At 31.3% G+C, this 15,093-nt stretch overlaps 1 protein-coding gene across 1 annotated transcript; it reads left to right on the top strand.

Moving 5' to 3' along the window:
- Positions 1 to 2,319: 2,319 nt before the first annotated feature.
- LOTGIDRAFT_114344 (hypothetical protein) lies at positions 2,320 to 4,380 on the top strand (the record flags this gene model as incomplete). The annotated part of the gene is made up of 1 exon (XM_009052669.1): positions 2,320 to 4,380. One exon carries the CDS (start codon positions 2,320 to 2,322, stop codon positions 4,378 to 4,380), a length of 2,061 nt encoding a protein of 686 aa, XP_009050917.1.
- Positions 4,381 to 15,093: the final 10,713 nt, after the last annotated feature.

The following is a 15,093-nucleotide window of genomic DNA, read 5'->3' as shown; positions in this document are numbered from 1 at the left end:
TTGAAGGGCATTTACAATTTTGCATATTTATCCTTTAAGCCAAAACTTGAACAAAAGATTGCAATTCTTTGACATAAACTTTATCAAACTAGAAAGTGCAGAAATCATTAGACTGCTGTTTGCATTTAATCAAATTATTTGTGTGGTCAAGTATTTCTATGAAATATATACACTATAAATGAATAAGTTTTGTCCACAAGATTGTGTGATTGTTGAACTTTATCAATGTCTAATATGAGAATTATCACACTATGAAGATGAATATTTTAATATCTGTTATCTAGAGATACTATAGATATGATAAAAATTAGATCTATGAGTCTAGACTATCATTATTCAGTGTAAATGTTATGTAAATGCTTATTGCATATTAAACGTCATTTTTATTCTTCAATCTGTATTGTTTTTAATGTTCTTTCTGTATTTTGTTGAATACTATGGTTTTGTAATGCCCAACTGAAGAATAGTGTCTTTTAAAAAAAAATGGCTTGTAAAATTGGTAGTTAGAAATATCAACTCAAAACACTACTGTGAATATTTGACCCTGTTTAGCAAGAACTGGATGTAAAGTTCTTGTAGCAATGGAACATAATCAAATCATTAAGGATGGGCTCCCTTATTTTCATTTATGACAATGAAAATAGTAATATTGGTTACTCATATGAATAGACAATAGAGGTGTTCTAATGACTTGGAAAAATACCAGTTTGTCTCACGTGTCAATAATTAATTCATAATTAGCTAAATTAGAAGAGAATTACCAACTGAATTCCAATATGTGGCCGATCAAGAAAGGTCAAAAAGTCTTTTTTTGATTATCCAGACTGTAGATGCACAGACATTTATGATTGGTTAAAATTCTATGCAAAAAGAACATAATGATATGATTAAGAGTACTTGATAATTCATTAGAAACACCAGTTAATCAAATAGTTTGCCTAATTATACACTAAAAAATAAGGACACCCATCTTTAAATTAGAAATTTGACATCATCCACAAGAACTAAAAATATTTGAACATAAACTTCATAAAATATTGAATGCTCTTACTTTCCATCAAATAGCAATACATTACATTGACTAATTGATTTGTATTATATATTAAAAAGTAGGTCTCCTACTGATAAAGTGATAAAAGGTTGCTTTGTCACTTCTCAATAAGAATATGATATCAAATTAAAGGAGCCAAAGTAAACTGATAAATGTTTATCACCGATTAGCATCGCCAATTTAAAATTACATATTTAAACTAATATTTAATTGATATTGAGTTCTATCAGATTACAAAAATTTTTAAAGCCTTTGGTCTTCTGAACTCAGAACACTTTACAAAATTCTATTTAAATATACTCTAGCAGTAACTTTATTTTCTGCTTTAAGGCAATTACACGAATGTACAAACAATAAAAGCTAGCATATATCCTTTATTTAAGAACAATACATTTCATTATTATCTATTTTACAAAATGTTTTATTGATATATCCATGTATAAACAAATACAAAACACCAAGAACTGTAATTATTTCAAACTGATAGTACATTATTCTTCCATTCAATTCTAGTCAAGAATTCATGTCATTAATTTTAAAACGTCAATTTAAAGTCAAATATTAAAATTCATGAAATTATTATTATACTGTATACATTTCAAAAGTATCATTTCAATGTTAGTCATGAGCCGTATGAGCAAGGTGCGCGTTATTTGATTGGTTGTTCAGATGATTGACATAACTAAGGAATTGGGTTAGCCACTCCCTTAATGTGTTTTAAGATGGCGCCTCGGACCACGAAAGAGAAAATGAACATCACGATAGTAAGTTGATAGTCCACCTACAAAGACTTTTATTAACCGATCTACCTCGCAATTTGCTATGTATACTAGGAACATTGTCAGTGAAACATATTTAACGAGCTCAAAGCCACAGAACATACAGTGTGACAGCCTTCGTTTTGCGGAGCTGCCTGCATTTCGAAGGACGACTCATTGACTTGAGAATCATGTAAAAGAAGTAAGGTGATTTGTGACCGGGATTAGACGGGTACCTTTCTACCTCATGTACCAACGCGCTAAATGGCTGCATTTTCCGACTCGCTCGGGGAACAACTTTCTTGTCCTTTGTGTTTAAACCGATTCGACGACCCTCGTGTACTGCCCTGCCTTCATACATTTTGCAGAAAATGCCTCGAGTCGGAAGTAAGAACTGTCGGACCAAATATGAACTTGAACTGCCCAACATGCCATCAAGCAGCTCCCTTGAATTCTCGAGGAATAGATCATTTTCCTTCAAATTTCTTCATCAACAACATCATCGATGTTATGGTTACTACAGAAGAAGAATTTGAAAATGGGGAGTTGTCAAGCAATCGAGAAAATCATTTTGGAAGATGGTGTAATTCATGTGATGAGGGCAGCTCAGCTTCCTCAATATGCAAAAATTGTAATGAATACTTGTGTAATAATTGTGTGAAGGCTCATCAGAGAGTAAGATTGACTAAAGATCATTATATTGAGACATTGAGTAATGGAAAATATCATTCACCCAGCATACCCGCCCCACCCTCCCCTATTTTACATTATGCATCAGATCGACCGGTTAACTATTGTGAACGTCATGAAATCGAAGTGTTGAGATTATACTGTGATACGTGCTCACAACCCATTTGTCGAGAATGTACTATGACAGAACACGTCGGACATAGTTTTATCTACCTCCAAGATGCATTAGAAAACTCCAAAACCATCACATTGAAACTTGTTGCAGATGCCAAAGCTGGCATTAAAGCAATTGAAGATAGCATTCATTTAACTCAGGGTATGGGAGAAAGAATTGAAGGCAGGGCTCAGGCTGTAACTCAGGAAGTACGATCAACTACTAGAAGATATATGGCAGCTCTTGAAGAACGTGAACGAGACTTATTACGACGAATTGAAAAAATTCGACAAGTTAAAGCCAAATCCTTACATTCTCAAGTCGATGATCTCAAACTAGGCCTCTCATCTATTTGTCAAACAGTGGATGAGGTAGAGAAAATGTTAAATACGGGTAATGACATAGACATTCTCAAGACCAAAGACAAAATGGTGGCAGAAATGCAGAACATGAGAAAATTACGTGGTTATTTAGAGCCCCATGAAGATGATAACTTAGTTTTCACTCCGCCTGATACAGCTCTGTATAATGCTATTGGTAAATTAGGCTTCATTACCAGTAGTGCTTGTGCAACCAATTGTATCGCAACAGGAGATGGGTTAAAAAGATCTTTGAAAGGCAAGCTTGCTTTCTTCATGGTACATTCTAAAGATCATCATGGTGAGGCTAGAGTGGTAGGAGATGACCCAATCGATGTTCTTATTCAGAGTCCAGAGGGTGCCATTTACAGAACAGAGGTGATAGATCGTCATAATGGTACATATACAGTAACTTACAGACCTCAAACAGAAGGTCAACATATAATATCGGTCACTATTAGAGGCAAACACATTAAAGATAGTCCGTTTACAGTGACAGTAAGAAATGGTAGAAACTATATTACAGTTGGTCAGATGATTCACCAGTTTGGATCTGAAGGAGATGGACCAGGGCAGCTGTGTAGACCTTGGGGGGTTTGTTGTGATAAAGATGGAAATATCATCATAGCTGATCGAAGTAATAACCGTGTACAAATATTCAATCCAGATGGAACTTTCAAGTTCAAATTTGGATCTGCAGGTTCCAGGAATGGTCAATTTGATCGGCCAGCTGGAGTAGCCTGCGATTCTCAGGGAAGAATTGTTGTAACAGACAAAGACAATCATAGGGTCCAAGTCTTCACATCTACAGGCAATTTTCTATTTAAGTTTGGTGAGAAAGGCAATAAAAATGGCCAGTTCAATTACCCATGGGATGTGGCTATAGGATCCGATGGACGAATGATAGTTTCTGACACTAGAAATCATAGAGTACAACTCTTTAATTCAGAAGGCCAGTTTATGAATAAATATGGATTTGAAGGTCCATTGTGGAAGCATTTTGATTCCCCGCGTGGTGTGGCGTTTAATAATGAAGGTCATATTGTGGTTACAGATTTCAACAACCATCGATTACTTGTTATTCATTCTGATTTCCAATCAGCCAGATTTTTGGGAACAGAAGGTAGTGGAAACGGTCAATTTTTGCGCCCTCAGGGTGTGACAGTTGATCAAGAAGGCAATATTATTGTTGCAGATTCAAGAAATCATCGAATTCAGGTATTTCAACCCAATGGCAATTTCTTGTGTAAGTTTGGCAGTGCAGGTTCAGGGCCTGGTATGATGGATAGACCGTCTGGTTTGTGCGTCAATCCAGATGGTTTGTTAATAGTCATTGATTTTGGCAACAATAGAATCCAGGTTTACTGAAATAACTCTGGGAATTCATTCATTAGGACTTATTGCATAACATAAGGTAGCAGAAACATTAATGTGGTATACATAATTATTATGGATGCTTCGAAATATTTAAAAAAAATTTCTTGTTCAGTTAATTATTGCTGTTGATGTTACCTTCACCCATTATGCTCAGGCTTAACAAGCAGAATTCAGGTTCTCAGGTTCTTTAGTTTGTGACGCCAAAGGCACCTTAACTGCTCAGGGATTTTTAATACTAGTTGATTTAGTTCCTGTGTCTCCAAGAGCCACTGTATTGATTTTTCAACAGTTATTTTTGTTCTAGCTTCAAAATGCTAACCTTTATTTTTTACTTATTAATGCTTTAACAAGTGTTTCAATATGGCTACTATTTTGTCATGCTTTTGTTAAACTATAAGAGATGCATAGTATTTGTAAAAATTGTTATTGATACTGTGATCACTACACACATATTTTGAGAAAAGATAAAATATGTGGATAATAATAAATGTTTAAGAGTGCTATTATCTGCCGATTTGTGTCCAAGACTTATATTAATATTGGGATTAGCTATTATATTTTATTCTGTTATACTATCATGGGATTATTTATCTTACATTTGTCCACCATATTTATATATAAAACTGTAAGGTCATTCTCATTCCCTTGATCACAACTAGGTCAATCATTCCTAAGGTAAAGGTGACTAACCCAATTTCTAGCTACTGGGCTATATAATGCTGTAGTATATTCATATACTACCTCAGGAATTTCAAATATTAGTTCAACCAAAATTATCAATTTCATCATAGATGGCTTCTATTCATATCAGTAGAAACTTAAATTGATAAAGCTCATGAAAATTTATCTTATAAAATAGGTTTCATATTTCATATAGCAATATCCCTCATATTATTTTCAATAACTAATCTCAAGTTTTTTATTTGATCATAACCTTAAAAACACTGGAAGCTGTAGAAAAACTGAAAATATCTTAAAAAGAAGTTAAATATAGCAGCGGATAAATATGAAATGGCAGCTACCTTTTAGGTTTTTAAAACTAAGAACATCAGATGTTTTAAATTTCTGAATGCATGTATGTAAATGGACAATAAAATACACCAATGGATAAAAATTCATTTATGGTCAGAAAATAAAATATTTGAAAACTAAATATACTCAATTGAGAGTATAACATATTTCTCTGAAGCTTTATCTTTAAATTTATAATATATAATGGATTCTAGCGAAATTAAATTGTCCTCAATGACTGGTAAAATTCAATGAATAAACAGGTCATTTGAATATCTTCATGAATGAAAATGTAAAATTAATTTGATCACTGAATTTGAATATAGAATAAGTAGTATCCTTAATGAATTTTTCAATTAAGTTATTTTAATTTTTGCTATGCGATTGAAGATTTGATTTAGACATTTGTGGCACTAGAGAAAATGTATTGATTTTTTTTTAATATTATTTAGATGATGCATTCAGTTAACCTCAGAAGAATTCTGCATTTTCTATGATAAAGTTACAAACTTATGAGTGTTTTTCCCTTTGTACAGTTAATGTGTACCATTATATACATTAAAAATTAAATTTGTCAAAAGACAAATCTTGTTTGTAATTATGAATTTTATTTATGTATATGTAATATGCGGGTATGGCTTACAGCTGAGCTTTGTTATTAGTTAGCGAATAATGTATAGATTACAAAAGTAATATGTACACAAAAAAAATTATAAAAAAAATGGTTTGTAGCTTTTGATAATTGCTTTGTCAATGTTGATTCTTATGGCTTTTGCCTTGCTAATGTTTGTATTCTACCTCAATAATTAAATAACTGAATGTTAGACATTCATTAGTTATTAGATTATTATGATTATTACACTATAAATAAATAACCTGATTTTCTCTACTAATTACTGTACATTATTCATTATGTACCTCAAAATAAACCAACTTATCGTTTAGGGCCTAATAATAAAATTTGCAAGCAAAGAAGATGTTGTAATGGATATTAATAGGAAAGTTAATTAGTGCCTCATTTAAAATGAAATAAAAATATTTAGAAATAACACAAATATTTTAATTTTATGTATTTTTTTTTTTTTTTTTTGAAATTAAAACTATTTGATTGTTGAATTGATGTGGCACATCTTGTGTAAAAAATATGGTAAAAATACTTGGGTATTGTTTTAAAAATCAATTGAAAAAATGTAACAAAATAACAATGTACATCAGGATTATCGGGTTGGTTTTCTTGTAATGTACTTATTTGTATGTTTTTTGAAATTTGTGTTTGACTAATCAGGGCATTGGGTAGGACATGCGCTTTTTTAAAGACTAAAATATTTGGACTAAATGAACATTTGAAATATTAAATTGAGATAGAATAATGAGAAAATATAATCTGATCAGCTTGCCTATTAATTAATACACTTTAAAATACCATCACATTTCTAATCCAATGGGAATTATTATGTGGTGGTAATGATATATTGCTATACATTATCAAATGATTTGGAGATAAATTTTATAGCAATGTCTTCTATATTATCAGTTATAGAAAATAGTCTGTTATAGAAAATAGGCTATAATGATCTCAAATTTTTTTTTAAAAAGGACACAAAATTTTGAATTTGCTGTTTTGTAAATATTTGTGTCTTTTCCAAGATAATTCTAAAATTTTTGTTCAGGTAATAATGTTAAAGCTCAGTAATTTTCCCTATACCTCATAATCAAATTAACCTTACTAAAATCTAATACCTCGAAAAATAACTAACATTTGTCCTCAAATGCATTATGTCATTGTCAATTTTTCTATAATCAATTTTATTAGCCTTTGATATAAATGTTTTTGTCTCAAATAGAATAAAACATTAAACCAATTGTCTTCAAATATTAAACATTTTAAATTGAAATATTTGAAATTTGAATAAATTTTGATCTTTAGGATGTCATAATTATTTGGTGTTCTTTTAAAATGTATGGCAGCACATTAGTGTCATTGTCTGTATAAAATAAAATAATGGAATGTTTTCCATTTCAATTATTGAAAAATGGATGCGTGTGAAATAAAACCATATTATTTTAGCTATTATCATATATTATGGTTTAACCAGTGATTGAGGTTTCTTTAGTCTAAGACTTATGGATATCTCAACCATGTACTCGTATATAAATAATATTCTAAATGTATTTGTAACTACTGAGTTGCGCCGTAAAACGGAGAAGAAATATACCTTGGCGTATAACGCATATTTACATGTTCATCTAATTGTACATTTTTTCCTCTTTGTTGATTTTTTTCTTAAAATTTTTTTTTTTTTGCCAATTCAATTGTCATTGTTATTGTATTTTATAACTAATTGTATATATTTTGTCTTTGTGTACTTTGACTTCACACTAAATCTAAATTTAACCAAAAAAAAATTATTTCAAATTTCATTCAACAAAACCAAATAACCTTTGTGTTATTCAACTTGCATTTACAATTATTAATTAAGTAAAAAATATTAATTACTAAATGCAATGAATTTTTAGCATTCAATATTCTTATCAAAATTATTGAATCATTTCTTGAGAAATTTTGGACAAGACACGGAAGAAATAAGGTGCTTGAAGCGTGAGGTTAATTAATTTTCTCGGTGATAAATTTTCATAATGAAGGAGAATGATTAGATAGAAAAAGGAGAATGATAATAGAGAGGAGAGAATTATAAAATTGAGAAAAGGAGAGAAATATAAAATTTAAAAAGGAGAATTATAATAGAGCAGGAAAATAATGATTTATAGAAGGAGAATTACATGTTGTAGGCGTTTGAATTATAACTGATGATAAAATACAATTTTTATTAGGCCACTCAATTAACATTGTTTTAATTTAGAATATTCTGATGTTTTAAATCATCATGTGACTAGTTTATTATGAATATCTTAAATATTTCCATATTTAAACTATTCATTTTTAATTCAGAATATGTCACCAGTCTTCATTCCAAAAGATTGATAAAGAGCGGCTCAGATTTAATTTGAATCAGTGTTGGTGAATTAGTCAGTCAGAAAGGGTAAATAATAGAATTAAAATTGCCACTGAAAATATACTCTTTTCCATCTCAAAATTCATTTTGATTCATTCTGCCAAATTGATATGAATAAATGAATGAACTTTGAACCCAAACGAGATCTTTTGAAGGTTTTAAAACCAAAAGGGTTAATAATCCTGTAGAATTACTATCAAAAACTCTTCAAAGAGACCATATTCAATGCCTAAGGATTAATTTTGATTGAAAATTATTTTTGAAGGGTTAATTCTTGTCATTGTTGGACACATATTTCAAATTATTCTAGAATAAAACAATGCATATTTAGGCTGAGAAAGTTCAGAAATATGTTTTAAATGATAAATTGATTGATAGAAATGAGAAACTAAAATGATGATTATGTAAAAAGTAATTTTTTCAATAACACTAGACTGTATTATTTAAAAAGTAAATCGATTGAAAGAACATTTAACATGATAATTAGAAAATGAACTAGAGCAAACATTAAAAAACAGTTAAAAACAACAACATCAACATTATCTACATTTTACATTTGTTTTGAATTAAAAAATCTTACTATTATGTAGATGCATTCAATGCACTTTTTATTCTTGAATTTGTTCTTTCTTCTGTTGATATAGAGACTGGCTAAGCCACAAAATTATTATGGAAAGAAAAATTTCAGATATTTTATTTCACAAAATTCCATCTTGTTGGTGAAATTGTAGAGTTAAAACTGCCAAGCAGAAATTTTCTCTCTAAAAACCTAGAGTGCTGTGAATGTGATTGTAGCCTGGTTTTTCCAGAGCGTTACACCGTGAAAAATAATAAGTTAAAAACTTTTGTATAAAAACCGCTCAATACCTCAGATGACTACTTCATAAACGATATTTGTCAGGGCTTTGCAAAACATACATTATTTAGTTGATTGCTATGGCATAAATATTATATTTAGATAATTTATTCATTCAAAATAAACAGTTTTCAAAACTGAAATTTATTATTTTATGTTTTCTGTATTTTCTTTGTAAGTAGTCAAGTATGTAGTCTAGATTATAAGAATTATATTTTAGTGATTTGGAAGTATTAATGTATAATGGTCAAGGTTTTTATTTTTCTGATATTCAATTGAGATGTACATTTCAGAAATCAAAGCTCAAGAAAAATTAGACTTTTTTTTTAGACTTCGGTTCTTGTTGCATGTCAACTTCTATATAATAATTCAAATTCTGGTTTAAATAGTGCGAAATTCCAAAACAATTAAAATTGTCTTCTGGTCTGAGAGTTGCTGAACCTGTCTATAGTGATCATTAAAGTGAACTATAATAAGGGTCAGATATTTAGGTGAATGAAAATACATGTAATTTCACAAAATCTATCAACCAAAAAATAAAAATTTTGACCAGCTCTTATTTCATCACAAGATTTTATTTAAAAAATGCCAGACTTTTGATTAAACTATCTTGAAAGTGTTTCAAACTATAACGGTTGGAAGGAAAATAAGAAAAATAATGAGTTGAAATAGGGAAAGAAATGAATACATGTATCTACAATTTGTAATTTGTATTGGTATGTAAATGACAAGAGTTCTTGAGAAAGAGTATGGCATCACAATTTTTTTTCTAAATGCACTTATTATTTCTGCTTCAATTTTCTCTAAAATCTGAAAAAAGCTTGGTGATATTGTTTTGATTTATAGTGTAATTCTATCAATATTGTATAATGAAAAATATAAGTATATCTTTGTAATTTAAAATATTGCACTTTACAAGTGATATGGCTAAGAAAAAGTGTCGTATTATGGATATATATATAAACTGATTAAGGACACAAGATTCCAAACATTTGTCATTTTTGAAACATTGTAATATCATAAATTTCAATTTCTTTATTTTGGATGGAACTGAATGACTTTCTTCACAAATTTTTCATCTCAACTGTTACCTTAAGAAATCTATGGCAGACTGCAGAATATGTTCTATATGTGAATATAATTGCAATTCTTGTTTAAATTTAACAGGTCAGAAAATGTCTTTTTACTACATGTACTTATAGCTGAGAACAATCAAGATCTGCAAAAGGAAAGTATAGAATAGGAAATCATTAGCATATTGTATTGAACAGAGGGCATATATTAGTTTGTATTATGAGAAATATTTTAAAATTGATCACTAGGCCAAACTATGAATGAAAATATATTGTATGGTTACAAGCTTAGATGAAAACCATATATTGAAGTATATATCTTAAATGTTACTCTTGAGAAAATGAAATACTTTCTATTGTAATTGATGGCTTTTAAGAACAATATATCAATCATGCTATTGTCATCAATGTGCTTTGAAAATAAAAAATATTGCCAAGCAAATACTTGATACTTTTTTGTACCAGGAAGAAGAAAGCCTAGGTATGGAGATACTTTTCTTGCAACTTTTGAAATGCAAAAAAATAGACTGCAGGCCTAAAGTGCCACAATACCTAGTGTTGAAGCTGAGGTTTGAAAAGTTTGGATATCAAGGTTAGATTCTGTGCCCTAGGCATTGTATTTCCTATAGTCATAACCCTTTGAAGTGAAATGTCATGGTCCACATACTGTAGTGTAGTTGCACTTAATTTGTGTGATACACGCATGAGAATAATAGATGTATGTAACTTAATTGATGTTACTTGTAGTATGTATGTTCACCTTACAAACCACCTCTATCTTTCTCTCAAGATATCTATTCTGATAACTAGTACTGAATGACACTACACTATTATTGACATACTTCTTGTATCTCAATATTCTTAGTTAAAGAATTAGGTCATATTATGATGAAAGGAAAATTCATGAGAAAAGAGTGATATAGAAATGATATACCACCTTGGCAAACCTTCCAAACAATTTATATAATATAACTAATCTGCCTTTTGTATTAACGTAATTATTAGCCTTATCATCTCAATCTTTGAACCATAATATGCTGCATTCAGGCTTCATCATGCATGCAAAGAGAGAAGGGAGTTGCCTTTGCAAGATGTTTCCCTCTAGAGCGCCCTTACATGGCCAGACTTATACCCCATCTTGAAAAGTGGTTACTTCTTGCGTTCCAGCAACCAGTGCTCCCACTGCTCTTGAAAGAATATTGGACAAGTCTCAATTAGGTATTATTTTAGCATAAATCTTATAATTTTTATTTATTTGTAGTCTGATTTGTTATGTTCAAAACATACAGTTATGTCCCTTTAATTATGGAAAAATGAAAGGCTCTGTCTTTAAGCTTGAAGCATAAGATTCTTATTCAACATTTATTACTGAGGTTGATGTCATAGTTATTAGTGATGCGAAAACTCATTCTATAACATTAATATTATTGACCTTTTAATTTTCTTGACTTTTGCTTGGATCGATCTATAAGCCAGATAGAATTAGTTATCATACAAAAAACATTAATGTCTCCAGGATACGTTTAGACTACACTATTGTCTTCAATGATGGTCTTGTGCAAGTTTGATTCTGAAGGTAATAGCCTACTCATTCAGCCGGATTCGAGCAACAAAACCCCATTTTCACTAAGTTTTTTGCGGTTCCATTTATGTCATGTGCAACTGCAGGAATAATGCCTAGAAAAAATTGGACCAGTTGTGAAAAATTTTATCAATGCAGATTTTACAGAGCTCTCTCTTTTAACATACGCAGGTTCATTGTATAAAATACGTCATTAGTTTTTGCCATTATTTGGTAGCCAAATATGTTATCAATTTCGGAAATTTTCAACATTTACCTTTCAATAAAAACATTATAAATTACTTGTTGTTTAAATATTAGATCAACTATCCTAATCTCTCTGACATTTACAAAATAAATCTTAAAACTTTCAACTGTCCAAAAACTACAAACCAAGTATAGGCCAATGTCAATATCATTCCATTCCCAGCGATTGTGTCAGGTCTGATTAATGAGCATTATTTGTGGAAACTGTAAGATTTTTTAAATGCGTAAGAGCCCAAATAGGGGCAGGAAAATGAAATGAAATGAAATGAATGGAGTTTTACGTCCTACTTTTCTGCACCATGTGGGCTAATGAAGACGGGCGACGCCATGCAGGGTGCAATGAGGGAAATTTTGCCAGGACAGCGGCATTAGCCTGCTCTTTTTCGATTTCCAACTGTCGAGGGATCTTTAACGTGCACAGCCTGTAGCACACGGGGCCTCGGTTTATTGTCCCATCCGAACGACTAGACGCTTTTTCCATGTCAGCCCCTCTTACCTGCATCACTGACAGGGGGAAACCAAATAGGGGCAGGAGTAACTCTCCAAAAGGAACTCTCATAGTTTATGGCCCTGAACCCTCTATAATCGATTACCAGTGTTTTGCGGACCACTGCCACACAAAATACATTGATTTGTGGGGATAGGAGGAGCGGTGCACCCTCTGGCGGAGCCAGGTTGACGCCCAAGGGAGTGGGGGGGGGGGGGGGGTATCTGAGTTTGCCCGAATTTCGAATCTAGTTATGAGAGGGCTGCGATGGACGGGTGGGGGGGGGGCATGAATTGTAGGATATCGGATAACTATGTTATTTTCGAAACACACGGTTAAAGAACCATGCAGTGGCTACCATAGGGACTGGTTGGACCAAGTCCACTGGCCACCACTCCTAATGGAGTCCCACCCCCATAAAAAATATTTGAGAGAAGAAATTTCCACTCATCTGGTTGAGCAACTGTAAAGAAGCATTACAGTAACCCATGTTTAAGCTGAACTAACTGTGTTCTTTCCAGAATTTTGGAAAAAGACACAAAAGGCCTTTTGGTTATGCTCTAAAAGTTCCCCACAGGCCTATGTGTAGTGTTCTACAGTCATGATCAATAACTTTTAAAGAGAAAACCAAAGATGTAAGTAAATAATTGTGTTCAAGGGCATTCAAGGTCGTTTCTACAAACATCTTAATGTTTTGTGCTCTGTCGCTGAACTCTGGAAGATAAGCTCGAACTGTCATGTAATTAGAATAGAATAGGCCTATTAATACTCGTAATTACGGTACTGTGCCAGGTAAATTGGCACTACAAGATAACATGTGATAAAAATGGCGCGAAAAGCTGGGACCATGTGCTAGTATTTATTATAGGCAAGCCTTGTATTTATTGTAACACAGTATTGTTGTTTAACAGTGCAGTTAGGCCAAATTAGTAATCATTGAGGGATATTTGCCTTACACTATGTAGACTACCCGGTTCTTGGCCTTTTAGTGGCGACTTCAGCTTTTTCGTTTATCAAACTTGGATAAAAAGTGAATATGGTGCGACATATTTTAGGAGATAAGGGAAGAGTTAATAGGGAATTACATAGTGAGATAAACCATTCACAGGTCCACCTTTGTTGACTGGCTGATCACTTTTGTTCAAAGCTGGCCATCAGTTGGCTAGGACACCATCTAGAATGGATCCCCAGCCACCTAAAGAAGGGCCTGGTGATAGGCCTATACCAGAAATTGTGATAGAGCCAGCTGTTCGGGAGACTGCTATCATTGATGATATTGTGGAAGAGGAGGAAGATAGTAATAATCAACTACTTGAACCAAGTATTCAAACAGGAAAATCAGAAAATGGAAAACTCAGTCAAGTTAAGGTAAGTTCTCAATTAACATTGACTTCATTTTCTGTCAACAATTCATAATTCTTAATTTTATTACTAATTCATATTGAATCATTTGAAGAAACCATTTGACTCACAAGAAAATTATTGCAATAGTTGAGATATATATATATATATTAATTAACTTTATTTGATTACTTTTATTGATTGTTATTTTAAGTAAGTAAATTTATCATCTATTATTTTCTATTTGAGAGTTATTTTGTTATTTTACTGAAAGTTTGACTATAATTGCTACTTTAGTAAGTAATAACCATAAAAACAATAATTAAAAACAAGTTATCATTTTAATTTGACTGGCTTCATATAAGCTCTTTTAATTTACAGGGTGCAAATATTTTGTATATTTTGTGAAAAATACCCTAGACATACAGGGTATTCTCATTCTTTTAGAACACCTGATGCCACTATAATTTGGTTTATCAATATGCATATATTTTTTTTACCTAGTTCAGATAAGCATCTTTTATAGCTATTAGGTATATTGATCATTAAATACATAATTTTCAAGTTGATATTTCTTGTCAACATCTGTTTTTTTTTATAAATGATCACTGTTATGTTTTAATTTTAAAATGATGTTTAATACGATTCAACAATAATCCTATTTAAACTAAGTCCAGATGATAAACAATAATAATTATTTAGTATATCATCAAATGCATTTATTTTTTAACATGGGGTTTTTCAAGTCTCTCATAAGCAAGGTTTTTTTTTAAATTATCACTCATGTTCCTATTATTAATGATATTTAATACTGAATATAGTTCTAGAATAATCCTATTTAAATTGTAATCGAATAATCCATTGATATAGGTGACTTCATTATTATAATGCCCACTTTATAATGAGATATAATGTAAGGGCTGATCCCTATTTATCTATAATATAGTCTTATTACATAGGTAGATCTATAACTTATTATTCTCTAGGGCTCAAGGTGGTAGGATGGCTCAGTAAGATAGAGACTAAAGTAGAAGTTCTGGCATTCCATTCTGAGAATGAGATGACACCATCAGACTTCTTCAGTGTGGCCTCTC

The sequence above is a fragment of the Lottia gigantea genome, assembly GCF_000327385.1.
Source record: "Lottia gigantea unplaced genomic scaffold LOTGIsca_19, whole genome shotgun sequence".
Taxonomy (NCBI): domain Eukaryota; kingdom Metazoa; phylum Mollusca; class Gastropoda; family Lottiidae; genus Lottia; species Lottia gigantea.
The sequence above is the reverse complement of the archived record's forward strand: the minus strand, read 5'-3'. Positions and strand labels throughout refer to the sequence as shown.